Source organism: Chlorella variabilis (genome assembly GCF_000147415.1).
Source record: "Chlorella variabilis unplaced genomic scaffold CHLNCscaffold_7, whole genome shotgun sequence".
Lineage (NCBI taxonomy): Eukaryota > Viridiplantae > Chlorophyta > Trebouxiophyceae > Chlorellales > Chlorellaceae > Chlorella > Chlorella variabilis.
Window position 1 is genome coordinate 1,140,650 of NW_005435081.1, and position 15,456 is coordinate 1,156,105.

Consider the following 15,456-nt stretch of genomic DNA (forward strand, 5'->3'; position numbering starts at 1 on the left):
CCCCCACCACCACACACACACCCGCATGCCCCACCAGGAGATGCAGGCGCCCCACCGACTCACACCCGCACCGTTTCGTGTCTTGCCCTGCCACACACATGCTCACCTGGCTGCAGGAGTACGAGAAGCGGCTGCTGGCCAAGGACCAGGAGTTCAAGCTGGGTCAGGAGGCGCAGGAGCGGATGCGGCGCGACATCGCGCGCCTGCGCCTGGAGGTGGCACAGTGGAAGGACGAGGCGGCGGCCGTCAAGTACCTGCCCGCCCCCACCACAGGTGCGCGCGCGGGGTGTGTGGGGTGGGGTGCACACACGCGGCCAGCCCGTCCCAGGCAGCTGGAGCGTGGGTGCAGCTGTCTGGGGGATGGGGTTTGAGGGGCAAGCACGGCAGTCTGCTGTCCGGTGGTGTGGTTGCTGTCTTTACCCTGCCCTGCCCCTCGCCTGTGCAGACCTGAGCGTCGCCGAGCGGGAGGCGTATGAGCGGCAGATTGCGGAGAAGGAGGCTGCTGCGGCGGCAGAGGTGGCGCGCAAGGAGGCCGCGCTGGCAGAGGTGCAGGCTGCGGCGGCGGCGCAGGTGGCTGAGGCCGAGGCACAGCTGGGGGAGCTGTCGCAGGAGGTGAGCTGCTGGCAAGACGGGGATGGCCGCTGGAAATGCTGCTGCAGCTGCTGGGATGGGGCAGTGCTTGGGTGAAGATGAGGCGGGCGTGCTGGGGCTGGCGAGAAACCGCATGGCGAGCGGGTTGCAGCCTTTGCGCTGGCCTGTGGCCATGCCTTGCCTTTCCATGTGCCGACCCCGCCTTTGCCACATCCTGCCTGCCGCACCATTGTCGGCTTTTTCCCGCCTCCCGTGCAGGTGGAGCAGTACCGCCACCTGAACGAGCGGTACCACCTCATCTCCGAGGAGAACCGCCAGCTGTACAACACGGTGCAGGACCTGCGGGGCAACATCCGGGTCTTCTGTCGCGTGCGGCCCCGCGGCGCCACCGGCGACGCCACCGCCTCCATGGTGGAGGTGGGCAGCTGGCAGCAGCCCTGTTTCTTTTCCGAGCCAGGCTGGCAGCACCTACGTGCATGGAGCAGCCCGCCCTGCCGAATGGTCATCGCTGGCCTGCCAGCCGTCCTCTTGATTCTGGTGGCCCTCGGGCGCCTCCTTCCCTTTGCCCGCAGCTGGGCGAGGAGGGCGCGCTCAACGTGTTCAGCCAGAAGCACAACAAGTGGCACACCTTCAAGTTTGACAAGGCGTTTGGGGAGGACAGCAGCCAGGACGATGTCTACCAGGAGACGCAGCCCCTCATCCGCTCTGTGCTGGACGGTGGGTGGCGGCGGGGCAGGGCCGGGGTTGCCGCGAGTGCGGTGGCCCGAAGAAAACTGGCCAGGCCTGGAGACCGCCGCGTTGCCCCTGCCACCCCTCTGCTCACCTCCATGCTGCCCCCCACCGCTTGCTGCTGCAGGCTACAACGTGTGCATCTTTGCATGTGAGTTGGCTGTGCCTGGGGTGCTGCTGGGGCTCGGTGTGAGAGCCAGCAGTCGTGGAATCCTCTGGCCATGCGCACGAGGCATGGACAGCCACCCACCTCCCTTTGCGCATGTGCATGCCCGCCCCGTCCCCCGCCCGCAGACGGCCAGACGGGCAGCGGCAAGACGCACACGATGAGCGGCACCGACGTTGGGCAGTACGAGGGGCGCGGCATCAACTACCGCGCCCTGGACGACCTGTTTGAGCTGAACAGGGAGCGGCACGCAGAGGTGGGTGGGTGCTGTGTTCTGAATACACCAGTGGTGGCTGGTAGCATTTGTGTCTCTGTGGGCGTGTGGTAGTTTGTCGGTGGTGCCACAGCAGTGCGGCCGGCTGCAGCTCGGCATGATCTGGCCCGCCACCTGTACTGCCACCTGTACCGCCATCCGAACCGCAGGTGGAGTACGCCATCTCGGTGCAGCTGCTGGAGATCTACAACGAGTCGATCCGCGACCTGCTGGTGTCGCCCGCAGAGGCGCGGCAGCAGCGCACGCTGCAGCTTGTCAACACCCAGCGCAGCGGCTCCAACGTGCCAGAGGCCACGCAGGTGGGGGGGAGGCGTGCGCTGTGGGTGCATGTGTGGGGAAGGGCAGCGCAGGGCAGGGGGGACCTGCAGGACACATGGAGAAGCGGCCAATGGGGGTGGGTGGGTGGAACAGGTGCCTACTGAGCTTCTGGCATCCAAACTCCCCGCCGTCCTGCAACGCCTGCCCCGCCCTGGCCCCCTGCCCCGCAGGTGCCCGTCACGTGCGCTGAGGAGGTGCTGGAGGTGATGGAGGTGGGGGCGCGCAACCGCGCGGTGGCTGAGACCAAGATGAACAACCGCTCCTCGCGCTCGCACCAGGTGCGCATGTCGGTGTGCGTGCATGCGTGTGTGTCTCTGTGTGTATGTGTGTGTTGTGATCTTTGGGAAGACGGCAGCCATGCCCTGTTGCGACCTGCTGCCAGCGTCGGGAATATTAGGGAGAAAGCCGCCGTGCTGCTCCTGCGCCGCACCATGCTGCCCTAGACCCCCCCACCCGCCCGCTGCGCAGGTGCTGACTGTGATGGTGGAGGGGACCAACAAGATCACCCACGCCCGCACCCACGGCTGCCTGCACCTCATCGACCTGGCCGGCAGCGAGCGGGTGGGGCGCAGCGGCGCGGAGGGCCAGCAGCTGCTGGAAGCGCAGCACATCAACAAGAGCCTCAGGTGGGGGGGGCGCCTGGGGCTGGCTGGCGGCTGTACAGATGGTGGTGATGTGTGGAGGGCATGCACGCTGTTCAGCCCCTGCCTCACTCCTCCTGGCTCAGCGACCGCCATCTGCCACTCCCCACCCCACAACCCTCCGGTGTCACCACGCACACCGGCTGACGCACCCCGTGCACCCTGTGCCTCCCCTCCCCGCAGCGCGCTGGGCACCGTGATGCACGCTCTGGCCTCCAAGAGCGCCCACGTCCCCTTCCGCGACTCCAAGCTCACGCAGCTGCTGCAGGACTCGCTGAGCGGGCAGGCAAAGACGATGATGTTCATGCACGTGGCGCCAGAGGTGGGAGGGGAGCTGCCTCCAAACAGTAATACTTTGCCTGGCCTGGCGGCTGCCAAGGCGGGGGCGACTGCAAAGACGAGCGGCGCTGGAGAGCATGGAGGCAGCGCCGCCCCCCCGGGGCCCCAACACACCCCACCCCCACCGTCGCCGCCCATGCAGATGACGTCTGTGAGCGAGACGCTGTCCACTCTCAACTTTGGAAAGAACGTGACTGAGATCACGCTGGGCGCCGCCAAGAAGAATGCGGAGAGCGGGGCGGCCTGGGAGGCCAAGGAGCGAGCCATGCGCAGCGAGCGGGAGGCGGCGGGTGAGGCGGGCTCGGAGGCCGGGGGCTGCGGGTGGTGGTGCTGCTGGTGGTGGTGGTGCTGCTGGTCGTGCCTGCCTGCTCCCTGCGGGGTGCTGCCGTGGGACAGGACCCGTGGTGGGCTGCATGCCTGCCTGCCCCACGGCATGCGTGCACACAGCACGAGTGTGTGAGCTGACTGGCTGGCGCGACTTGCCCCGGCCCCGCCGCTGCAGCCGCCAAGGGCGCGCTTGCGGCGGAGCAGCAGCGCAGCGCGGCTCTCGAGGCGGAGCTTGAATCGCTTCGGTTGCAGCTGGCGCGGGCGGCTGGCAGCCCCTGCGCCTCCTCGGAAGATGAGGGTACCATCCGGGCGTACCGCCCGGCAGCTACCCGGCAGCCGCTGGGCGTGTCGCAGGCCGGCGGCGGCGGCGGGCAGACCCCCCGCTCGCGCCTGTCGCTGCCGGTGGCTGCGGGCGCCAGCGGCGGCGGCAAGGCCACGCCACGCGGCGGCGCCGCGGCGGGCGGCCGTGTCATGACGCCCCGCAGCGCGGCGTCTGGCGGCGGCATCACGCCACGCGGCTCTGGTGGGTTGGGGGACCGGCGGCGCCAGCCATTGCTGGCTGCCTGGCATGCGTGCTCACATGCTGGCTGCTTGGAGTCTGCTTGGAGTCTGCTTGGAGTCTCCGCCAGTCATGCACATCTGCTTGCATGCCCCCCTGCCGCCGCTGCCGCAGTCGGCTCCCGGGCAGCCCAGGTGTCTCGCCTAAACCTGGGCTCCGGGGTCAAGACCGGCGTCGGCGGCCCACCCGTAGACAAGCGGCTGTCCGGGGCCGGCGCCGGCCTGCGCCCGCCCATGGCCAAGCTCAACCTAGCAAAGCTCAACCTGCAGCGCAGCGAGACAGAAGAGAACCGCACTCCGCTGTCGGCAAGGGTGAGCCCGGCTGCTGCGGCGGGGCCGGGGGCTGCGGCTGGCGGTGACAGGCTGACGCCGCGCGGCAGCGGCACCATCACCACGCCGCGCGGCGGCACCAGCTGGCTCACAGAGCGCGGCAGCGACAGCGAGGCCAGCAGCCCCTCGCGCCTGTCGCAGCACAGCAGCGTGCAGGGTGCCGAGGCGGGCGGCGGCGGGGGGGAGGTGGAGGTGGAGAGTTTCGAGCTGGTGGTCAGCCCGCCCCGCCCCCTCACCAGCCGCACCGCCGCTCGGCGGCACGCTGCTACCGGCGCAAACAGCCAGCGTGCCGCAGCCCAGCTGCCCAAGCTTGCGCTGCCGCTGGGCCGCTCTGCCGCCCAGCCTGCGCTGCAGCAGCCCCGTGGCAGCGCCTTGACCGGGAGCAGGCTGTCACAGGCACGCCGTGCATTGGGGAGCACACCCTGCCTGCCCCATCTGACCCGCCGTGCCGCCTTCTGTGGCGCCTGCCTGTTGGCTTGCGCTGCAGGCATCCCGGCACCATGCATCCCAGCGCTGGTTGCTGGGCCCCTGGACTGACCACATTGCTGCTGCCCCGCTGCTGCTGCCCCCGCTGTGCTGCAGGCGCCCCCTGGCAGCCGCATCCCCGTGCCCTCGCCCCCCTCGGCGTCAGCTGCCGCGCTGCACCCCAGCGGCAGCCTGACGGCGCGGCCCAGCCTTCGCAAGTCGCCCAGCCTGAGCAGCAGCAGCAGCCTGCGGGCGCCGCAGTCGGCCCGCGAGTCGCCTGCCGAGGCGGCGGCCCGCCGCGCCGCGCTGCAAAAGTCCGCATCCGCCTCTGGCGGCAGCCGCCTGCTGGCCGTCTCTGCAAGCGGCAGCATGCGGCGTGCGGCCTCGGGCTCGAGCGAGGTCGGCAGCGGCGGCTCGCTCAGCAGCGCGCGCGGCGTGCGCAGCAGCCAGATCGGCACCGGCCGCCGCTGGAACTGAGCCCAGCGGGCTTTGGCGTAGCGTGGCAGCTGATTGGCACCAGCCTTTGACCGCCCTTGTGGCCTGTACAGAGAATCCTTCCCATCCCGTTGAGTTGTTTGCGCCTCTGACTTGCTTGCCGTGCCGCTGTGTTGATGCTGCTGCCGCCATGAGGCGATGTCGCAGCTGTTGACCCCACTTTATTCTTCCCCCGTTGCTACATGCCTTTAACTCGGTTACCGCTCCGTGAGCGGCGTGTGCTGTGCCCATGCTGGTAGGGCGAGGGAAGAGCAAAAGTCGTAGCGACCAGGGGTATGGGCAAGGACCGGAGTTGCTAAAGCATTTTTTTGCATAAAAATGCAATTCACTGCACTGCCCCACGATTCAAACTTGAAAAGTTGCGCCCTGCCAGCTGGTGCCAGCATGCTGAAACACACCATACGCCAGCCTCTTCGCGTCTACTCGCTGTCAGGGATTTAGGATCATGGAGCCGCAGCCTGCTGACGTGCCTCCTGACGTGCCAGCTGCACCAAACGCAGGTCTCGGTTCTGGGCAGCGGCGCAACATGATGATGGTCATGTTGGCTGCTGCCTTCATGCACATCACGACCATGAACAGCATCATCGCCTGCCAGATGCACGCCAGCTCTCTGAGGAGGAATGCTGCGCTGGCGCGGGTAGCAGCCGCCCTTGCCGCCGTCGATGCATTCCTTGAGGAGGAGGAGGAAGAGGAGGGGGAGGGCTCTGAGGAGGAAGATGATGAAGAGGGCTGGAAATGGAAGAAAAATAGGAAGTAAAAAACTACATCTGTGATCTGTGATCTGTGATGTTACAGAGGCAATGCCCATTAATGGGCTGGGGGCACACAAGCCGTGCCCACTAGCTCTGGACTGTATGAAAGCATGCAATACCGCCCGGGCGGCAAAGGGCGGGCTCAGGGAGCGGTCGGGCGCAAAGGGCGGGGAGGGAGGCGAGGGGCGCCTGATGGCCAGCCCAAGGGCGGCAAGCATACCAGTGGGGGGGAGGGGCAGGTCGAGGACCCGCACACCACCACCACCAGAAAGCGGGCCCACCCACCCCGGCACAGTAGCTGGGAGAGCGGCCAGGCGGGCGGGCGGGGGCCGCAAAGGTGAAGGCGGCACGCGGGAAGACCGGGCAAGGGGAGGACGGGGCAAGCGCAAAAGCGCAAGCATCTGCGGGTTACGGGGGGGAGAGTAGGGGCGTGACGACCAGAACGGCAGGCACGGAGTGAGCGAAAAGAGGGGGGGACGGCGGGCCGCCTGGCACGCGGCGGCAGCAGCAGCAGCGGCCTGCCCGAACGCAAATCGCTCGGCGGCAACAGGCTCCTCCGCCAAGCCACGCCACCCCACGTCTCAATTCGCTGAAGGGAAAGCACCAGGGCTTGGGGCCGCTACACACGGAAGCGGGAATTGGGGGGAGGGGCTGGCGCGCACAAAACGCGTCGTAGGGGGCGAACAAGTCGCAGAGGGGGTGGCCGGGCACCAACGGGGCACACGGGGGCTCATACAACGGGCCGAGAGCCGGCACCGGCCCGAGGGGGTGTTCGCCGGACTAGCCGAGCCGCGGGCGCCGCAGGGCCCGGGGCACCCCTCCACGCATGTTTTTGTCTTTCTGGTTCTCTTTGTATTACAAAGAGAACCTTAAAAAAACCAAATAGAAACACTTAGGTTCATTTCCAAACTGACTGACTGAGATTACAGAGAACCGGGCCCTTTAAAGGGCTGGGGACACACAAGCCGTGCCCACTAGCTCTGGACAATATAAGTATGAAACCAACCAACAGACAGGGCGGCGGAGCGCGGGGCTGCGAGGAGCCGACCGGGCACAGCGGGCGGCAGGGAAAGCGGAGGGCGCCTGGGAGCCAGCCCAGTGACGGCAGAGAGTCGTGAGGAGGGGAAACGGGGGGCAAAAGACAGGGGAAAGAGGGGGACCAAGGGCCAGGACCGCCAGCAGGCGGCGCAAGCGGCTCAGAGACGCCACCCACCCCGGCACAGAAGAAGCATTCCAAATTCTATGAATTATTTCCAAATTAATCTAATTTATTTCCATTTTTTATTAAAAAATGGAACAAAGTGAACCATTTATCAAATTTTTTCCATTTTTTTTCTTTTTTTTATTTCTTTTTTTTCAAAAAAAAGAACCAAAAAGAACCAAATGGAACAAACCATCAGATAAATTAGGATGATATATTCTATTAATAGAATTTACAGCATGAGGAGGAGGACTTTGAGGAGGAGGGCTATGAGGATGAGGAGGAGGAGTTTTCTGAGCAGGAGGATGCCTCCGACACGGAGGACAACGACGGCAGCAGCGTGCAGCTGGAAGGCGCCACGGCGGAGCTGCAGAGCACGGCTAGCAGCAAGAAGAGGAAGAAGAATGACATACCTGTGTGACTTTGGGGGAGATGCGCAACTAGACCAGCGTGTGGGTGGCCTTGCGCGGCAGCCACGGCGCTGTACTCGTCCCGCCTTGAACACCGCTCGGCCAGCATTGTTTCACTGAGATCATTTAATTCATTTAGGTGCCATCGAACTGGTCCTGCGCAGCCTATTGCAACAAGCCATGCGCAGGTACAACAGTGGGGAGCATTGCACCGGGCTGGTTCACGGCGGCCGCGCTGGCTGCCGCAATGAAGGGCCCCGGCGCATTCCAGCTGGCCCGTGTGAATGGTGTAGGCAAGGGCATCATTTTCATGCTGCATCCCAATGTGCCAGACGCAGCAAACTTCCGCCGCAAGGCACCCACCTGCCCATGCATGCCCCCGCCGCAGCACCGCTGGCGCCCGGTGGCAGATGGGGGCCTGGCTCAGACCCAACACGCCACCTCCCGCGCCGCTGTATCCTGCTGCGCGCAAGCCTGCACAGCACCTCCGGCACGCCTGATCGTGAAGGCAGCCATCTCCCGCCTCACCATGCGGCGTTCCGTTCTGCCCCTGGCACTGTGCCTGGCGCTGGGCTGCGTGCTGGCCCCGTTCGCTGCCGCGGAGGAGAAGATGAAAATCACCATCTTGGTGGGGTGGCTGGTGGTGGACGAGAGGGTGCCGAACGACGCTGCTGGGGGCGTGTGGCAGCTGCTAGGCAGCGATGGCGGCGGATGCGACCGTGATGCCGCGCATGTTTGCGGCCTGCGCCGCCGCCGCCCGTTGCCCGGCCCTCACGCCGCGCGCGCCTTTGTTCCGCTGCCGCAGAAGAAGGCCGAGAACTGCGCTGTGACGGCCGAGAAGGGCGACCAGGTGGAGGTGCACTACCTGGTGAGCGACAGAGGGAGCGGGAGGGAGTTGCGTTGATGCCGGCAACAAACCAGCGCACGTGCAGGCTGTGTGGAGGCCTGCTGGGCCGACAACGCGCCCTCCATGCCCGCCCTGCTTCCCGACTCGGCGGCGTGTGGCGGTGTGCAGGGCACCCTGGAGGACGGCACCAAGTTTGATGCCTCCTACGACCGCAACCAGCCCTTCAAGTTCAAGCTGGGGGCCGGCATGGTCATCAAGGGTGCGTGCAGGGCAAAGTACGCAGGGGGCGCTGGCAGCAGCAGCAGCAGCAGAGGAGGCAGGCGGCTGCCGCGCCGCTGGCGGCCCACGCGAGTCGCTGGTGTCTGCAGGCTGGGACCAGGGCGTCAAGGGCATGTGCGTGGGCGAGAAGCGCAAGCTCGTAATCCCGCCTCACCTCGGCTACGGTGAGCAGCAGCAGGGGGGCCGTGGGTTTGGAGGAGCGATCGGGGGGTTGGTAGGGAAGGGGTGTGGGGAGGAGGCAACGCCCCGGCTTTTGGGGTACAGCGACAGCCCCTCCCAAGATGCCCAGCTTGGTCAAGCAACACACCTTTGGCTCCGTTCCCGTCGATCCTCCTTGCAGGCGACCGCGGCGCGGGCGGCGTGATCCCTGGAGGTGCTACCCTCATCTTCGAAGTTGAGCTGTTGTCTGTGCCCGGCAAGAAGGCCTGAAATGCCCCAATTCTGCAATTTCAGCAAGTAATACACGTGATAGTGAATGTGTGGCACAGCAGGCGGCGACACGGCGGCGGCGCCTTGAGATGGGCCGCTGACGAGGCGGTCGGGAGTCTAGTTGGCACGCCCCGCTTCCTATCGCTGCATGCTGCGCACCTCTGCGTCCTCCGTCACCTGAATTCAGAGCAGCGGGGCACGGAAACCCGACTGTTGCGGTAGCAGATCTGCAAGCCCTGCCATGTCTCGCCCCCTGCGTGCCTGAGCGCCGGCCGGAACTGCCTCATCCTTCAGCAGTCTGCAGGGAGTGCCAGGTGCAGGGAGGCGGGGAGGGTGCCCCATGCCGACCAGCTACATAAGCTGTGCTCCTTCCGCGCATTGCTGCTGGAAGCTAGCGCACCGTCGCCTGCACGGCGGCACGGTCGCCCCGAGACGCTCAGCACCCCCAACCCCTCCTGCCGGGTGCAGGCCTGGTGCGCCGGCGGGGAGCGACGCAGGCGCCGGCGACACGTAGCGCACTGGCTGTGCCCTGCACCTCCTCCCCACCACCTGAGTGAGCATGGACTTTGGCCACGAGCTGCTGGCCCGCCTTGAGGCGGCGCAGCTGAACTCGCCGCCGCAAGCGAACGCCGCGCTGGCGAGCGAAGCCGCCGCCGCCGCCGCGCTGGCCGCGGGCGCCGGCGGCGAGAACGGCGGTGCCGCCGCTCGCCGCTCGCTGTGGCCGGGGGACTATGCCTGCGGCAGCGCCTCGCCGGGTAGCAGCGGGCGGCAGACGCCCCGCAGCAGCGCGGGACTGCTGGAAGCGCTGATCACGAGCGATGGCTCGCCGCAGGCGGCCGCCACGGCACGTGCGGCGGCCGCCGCGGCCCGTGCCGCCACCGCGGCCCCGCCGCCACCGCCGCCGCTGCCGGGCGGCTGCGGGCGGTGGGCCGAGCTGCCGGCGGACGTGTGGCGGTGGGTGGTGGCCGGCCTGTCGCCGGGCGACGTCAAGGCGGCCAGGCTGGCGTGCGCCGACTGGCGCGCCGCCCTCTCCACCAACGTGCAGCTGCTGCGCCCACGGCAGATGCGCTGCCGCCTGGCGGCCGCAAGGTGTGGGCAGGCAGGCTGCGTGGCGGGGGCCAGGCGGGGGCAGGGCGAGGCGGCTCATTGCCTGTGGCGGCGCAGCGTGTGAGCGCACCGAGGCTCAGGCACCCCGCCTGGCGCCCCCTCCACCCCTCCTGCAGCTTCCCATCCGTCCAAGTGTTGGAGCTGGGGCACTGCCGCCAGCTGCAGGTGGGGCGCGGCTGCCCTGCCCCTCCCCGCGTGGCGGCAGCCTCCACGAAACAGCGCCTGGCAGCCCTCCCCGCCCTCTCTGCTGTGCGCCCCCGCTGTCCGCCCACCCCCCGCTCCCCCACCCCTCCCGCCGCCTCCGCCTGCCAGGATTGGGACCTGGCTGACGTGGCGCTGCTGAGCACGCTGCGCTGCGTCAGCCTCAGGGGCTGCGAGGGCGTGACCGACGAGGGCGTGGCGCAGCTGGCGCGCCTGCCCCGCCTGTCCCGCCTGGTACTGCGCAACTGCGTGAAGCTTACAGACGTGGGGCTGGCCAGGCTGGCGGGCGTGAGCGGGCGCGAGCTGCCCCAGCTGTGGGCCCCCGCCGGCCCCGGCTCGCCGCCGCCCGTGCCGCGCCTGCGCTCCCCCGGCGCGCGGCTGCCGGCGGCGGCGGCGCCGCCGCCGTGCCGCCGCCCGCCGCTCGCCTCCCTCGACCTCGCCGGCTGCGTGCTGCTCACCGAGCGCGGCTTTGCGGCGGCGGCCAGCGGCCTGGCGGCCAGCCTCACCGAGCTGCTGCTGGGCGGGTGCAGCCGCGTGTCGACGGTGGGGGACGGTGTGCTGGAGGCGGTGGCGCGCTGCCGCGGCCTCAGGGCGCTCGACATGGCCGGCTGCACGGGGGTCACGGACGAAGGTGCGGGCCCCGGGGTGGGGCGGGAGGCAGGCCTCAGGGCTTAGGCTGGGGAGGCTTCCTAAGGCCTGTGGTTTGTGAGAGCTGGCGTGCCTGCTTGGTGCAGTGCGCGCCCCCGTTGTGCCCGCACACTGTCTCGGGGCGAGTCCCCAACCCCCGGGCTGCGCCCGCTGCAGGCGTGGCGCGCCTCTCCTCCCTCCACCGCCTCACCTGCCTCAACCTGTGGAACTGCCTGCGGGTGACAGGCGCGTGCCCATGCGCTGTGCTGCTGCGCCGCCCCACGCCTGCCTGCATCTCGCCGCGTTGCTGGGGCCCTGCCGGGAGGCGGGCAGAGCGTGGCCTGCAGCCGACGGCGCGCTGGGTGCCTGCTGGTCTCCCCTGCTTGCCACCCCGCCCAAACCGGCACCAGCCACTCTCCCTGATGCCGGCACAAGCTCACCGCCACCATCGCCACCACCACCACCTCCACCGCCACCCTGTGCAGAGGCGGGCCTGGCGGTGCTGAGCCGCCTGCCGCTGCTGGAGGAGCTGAGCCTGCGGGGCTGCCAGCAGCTGTCGGACGGCTGCCTGGCGCACCTGGCGGGCCTGGGCCGCCTGCGCCGCCTCGACATGCGAGCCTGCGAGCACCTGAGAGGCAAGCGGGCAGGCCGGCCAAGCAAGGGGACAAGCCGCAGCATGGATGGGAGGGCCGAGCCGGATCCTTAACGGGGCTGGAAAGACCATGGTGGGTTGTGCCATCTGCGATCCGTCCGGCTGAGGGAGCACAGCGCCTGCCGCCGCGCGTGCTTGCAGGCACCGGCTTCACCCAGCTGTCGCGCCTGCAGCAGCTGAGCGAGCTGAACCTCAAGGGCTGCTACAGGTGCGGCGCCTCCGTGGCATTCCCTTTGCTCCTTGTGTGGGTGCGACTTGGTACACGCAGCTGGCGGCCGCGTGGTTGCCGGCTGTGCGCCACAGCACGCTCCTTGCGCTCCTTGATTCCTGGACGTGATGCTGCCTGCATCCATGGATCTCACCAATCGACTGACCACCGATCCCCCTGGAAACCTCATCACCCGCCACCCCCTGCCCCCCGCCCACCCGCGCCGTGCAGCCTTGCGGACGACGGCCTGGAGCTGCTGCCCACGCTGCGCTCGCTGGCGGCGCTGAACCTGCAGGAGTGCTGGCAGGTCACGGACCGAGGCCTGGCGCACCTGTCGGGTGCGAGCGGCACCGGCGGATGGGCAGCAGGGGCGGGGAGGGGAGAGTCGTGCTTCCCCAGGCGTGGGCCGGCATGCAGCGGCAGCCCTTCCTCGCCTCTCTCCCTCGGCCTGCCGTTTAGGCTGCCAGGTGGCATGGACAGAAGTCTCAGCCATTAAGATGCATTGTTTGGCCGACTGGCTTGCTGCCTGCCTGCCCGCCCACCTGCCCGCAGGCCTCACCCGGCTGGAGGACCTGAACCTGCAGGGCTGCCGCAACCTGGCCAACGGCGCGGGGCAGAGCCTGTCGGGGCTGGGCGCGCTGCACCGCCTCACCTCCCTCTGCATGCGCGGCTGCGACCGGCTGGCAGGTGCGCGTGCGCGGGGCAGGGGCAGGGGCAGGGAGCAGGCAGCCACATCCTCGTTCACTGCCGAGGGGCGAGGAATGCGCTGGCATTGGTTTGGTGTCCTGGCAGCTGAAGAGTTTGCCGCAGGGCCGCTCCACCACCTTATTATATTGATGCTGACGTGGACCGGCCCTGCCTGCAGACGGCGCCCTGGACTTCCTCCCCGGCCTCACCTCCCTGCGCCAGCTGGACCTGTCTGGCTGCAAGGAGCTGACGGCGGACGGCCTGGCGCCGCTGTCGTCGCTGCGCCTGCTGGCCTGCCTGCGGCTGCAGCACTGCAGCGGGCTGCGGGGCGCCGCCGCGCTGCGCCCGCTGTCCACGCTGTCCTCCCTCACAGCGCTCAACCTGGGCGGCTGCACCGCCATCCACGGGCAGTCGCTGCGGGCGCTGGGGTGAGCCCGAGGGGTGGAGCCTCTTCCTCTGCTGTTGGCGTGTCGCCGGCAGCTCCATCCCTCGGATCAGGACATTCCTGGCAGCAGATGCTGCGGGCGCCTGTGCAATGCGCCTGCCCCTGCAACTCACCTGGGCGTCTGCGCGTGCTTGCGGTGTGCCTGCTGCAGCACGCTGAGCGCGCTGCGCCAGCTGTCGCTAGAGGGCTGCCGCGGCGTGGTACTGCTGGATGCGGGGCTGGAGGCGCTGGCCCCCAGCCTGCACCGCCTCACCAGCCTCAACCTGCAGGTGGGGTGCTGCGCTGCGCTGTGCTGTGCTGTGCTGTGCTGTGCACGGGGAATGTAGTGGGAGTGGCGGAGGGGCGAAGCTCTCGGGCAGCCCAGACGGCGACCCTCCTGCCCCCTCCCCCCGCGCCCTCACCCTCACCCTGCCTGCCTGCCTGTCCCGGCCTCCCTCCTCGCTCCAGGGCTGCTCCACGCTGACCGACGCGGGCCTGCAGAAGATGGGGCCCCTCACCGGCCTGGTATCGCTCAACCTCAGCGAGTGCCCCTCCATCACCGGGGCCGGCGCCGCCGCCTGGCGCATGCCCCTGCTGGCCAGCCTGCAGCTGCAGAACAGCCCCGGGGTGGACGATGCGGGGCTGGCCGCGCTGGCGGGCCTCACCGCGCTGCGCAGCCTCAACCTGAAGCAGTGCAAGCGCGTGGGCGACGGCGGGCTGGCCGCCATGGCGCCCGCCCTGCAGCGCCTCACCGCGCTGTGCCTGCAGGTGGGGCCGCGGCCGGCTGCACAGCGGGAGCGGGGAGTGTTGTGGGCGGGCGCGCGCAGGGGTCGCCCCCGCGGTGCCGAGCGCATGCAGAGCCAGGCTTTCTATGTACCGCTCCCTCCCCTCGTGCCCACCTGACCTGGCCTGACCAGACCAGGCTTTGCCTGAGCCACTTCACCCGCTCGTAACGATCTCCCCACCCCTCCCCACCCTCCCCCCTCCACCCCACCTGCCCAACTGCCGCAGGGCATGAGCGAGGTCACCGACGCGGGGGTGGCACAGCTGGGCGCGCTGCGCAGCCTGCAGGACCTGGAGCTGCAGTTTGCGTGGCAGTTTGGCGACGCGGGCATCGCCGCCCTCACCCGCCTCTCCGCCCTCTCCCGCCTCGACCTCATGTACAGGTGTGTGTGTGTGTGTGTGTGTGTGTGTGTGTAGCAGCACAGGCTCGCCTCTATGGTCTGTGTCGCCACGCCCGCATCCAGCAGCACCTCCCTTCCCACCTTAAGCCACGCCGCCCCCTCTCTCATCCTGCCCCCCACCCGCCTTCACTTACCTTTCCTTCCTCCCCCCGCGCCGCCACCCGCAGCTGGAAGATCACGGACGACTCGCTGCGCAGCCTGGGCCGCATGACCAGCCTGCTGAGCCTCAACGTGCTGGGCTGCCACCGGCTGACGCCGGGCGGCAAGGCCGAGGTGGCTCACCTGCTGGACAGCGCGCACGCCTTCTAGAAGATCTAGATCTAGGATCCAGGCTCGGAGGCGGGCGGAGCATGCGCACAGTTGTCTTGCATGATCGCAAGAGCTGCTGCGGCGCCAAGGCGGTGGCGCCAAGGCCGGCTCCCACCACCGCCTGGAGCGCTCGACGCACGACGCGTTCTGCATGCACATTTCATGTCGCTCCCTGCAATCCCTTGATTTTCCTCCTGCGCAGCGCGCTATGGTTCTGCCCCACTGATGAGCCCCCCACCGCCCCTTGCTACCCGTGCCTCACTGCGCACCCTCATCCATTGGCAGCCTTGCAAGAAACCACGAAGTGTCACATTAAATCACTGTTTCACTGTCAGCAGGACGAGAATAAGTTCCCGGCGGCTGTTGCAAAGGCCACGCCGTGCCCCGAGGCCACCGCCGACTCCTGCAGCGGTCGTTCAGGGAGCACGCGCTCAGCTCAGCAGGCGGGCGGGGCAGGCCTGGGAACATTCCCTGCGTTTGCCTGTTGCTTCTAGCGGGTGTGAAGGCATTCCACCTCCTCCCCACGCCGACGCCGACAGGGTGTTGAGGAGCACCCAGCCCTCACCTGCGCCGCACTGAAGGCGGAGCAGAGCTCCATCGAGGGCGTGGTGGATGACAGGGCGGCAGCGTACTCTCCCGCAAAGGGGCCACCGCTGGCGAGCGCGGCGTAGATGGCGGCGGCCGCCGCGTCGCCGGCGCCCCGCGTCACGGCGGCGGCGGTGGCCTGCAGGCGCACACACCAGGCAGGGCAAGGGTAGGAGCCACCACTCAAACTGTGCCGCTCAGAGCCGCAGAGGCGGAGGCCCAGAGCGGATTTACAGGTTGCAGTATAAGTTCCCAAGCGAGCACCCAGCTGCCAACCAACCTGCGCCCAGGCAGCTGCCTGCGCGTCGTTGGGGGCTGCCG

At 68.5% G+C, this 15,456-nt stretch overlaps 3 protein-coding genes across 3 annotated transcripts; all 3 read left to right on the forward strand.

Moving 5' to 3' along the window:
- Nucleotides 1–867: 867 nt before the first annotated feature.
- On the forward strand, nucleotides 868–3,341 carry CHLNCDRAFT_8821 (hypothetical protein; the record flags this gene model as incomplete). Its single annotated transcript, XM_005848659.1, has 9 exons — nucleotides 868–1,008; nucleotides 1,164–1,308; nucleotides 1,448–1,471; nucleotides 1,615–1,742; nucleotides 1,910–2,059; nucleotides 2,249–2,356; nucleotides 2,547–2,704; nucleotides 2,903–3,041; nucleotides 3,201–3,341. Coding segments are annotated over 9 exons (1,134 nt in total), but the record flags the coding sequence as incomplete, so codon positions are not given.
- Nucleotides 3,342–8,398: 5,057 nt separating this feature from the next.
- CHLNCDRAFT_13313 (hypothetical protein) lies at nucleotides 8,399–9,133 on the forward strand (the record flags this gene model as incomplete). Its single annotated transcript, XM_005848660.1, has 4 exons — nucleotides 8,399–8,464; nucleotides 8,612–8,702; nucleotides 8,812–8,886; nucleotides 9,063–9,133. Coding segments are annotated over 4 exons (303 nt in total), but the record flags the coding sequence as incomplete, so codon positions are not given.
- A 577-nt stretch (nucleotides 9,134–9,710) lies between these two features.
- On the forward strand, nucleotides 9,711–14,874 carry CHLNCDRAFT_57520 (hypothetical protein; the record flags this gene model as incomplete). Its single annotated transcript, XM_005848661.1, has 11 exons — nucleotides 9,711–10,240; nucleotides 10,375–10,423; nucleotides 10,571–11,090; nucleotides 11,880–11,946; nucleotides 12,178–12,284; nucleotides 12,499–12,633; nucleotides 12,812–13,061; nucleotides 13,230–13,347; nucleotides 13,526–13,825; nucleotides 14,069–14,223; nucleotides 14,409–14,874. The coding sequence occupies 11 exons, from the start codon at nucleotides 9,711–9,713 to the stop codon at nucleotides 14,548–14,550; spliced, it is 2,373 nt and encodes a 790-aa protein (XP_005848723.1). The 3' UTR covers nucleotides 14,551–14,874.
- Between the last annotated feature and the right edge of the window lie 582 nt (nucleotides 14,875–15,456).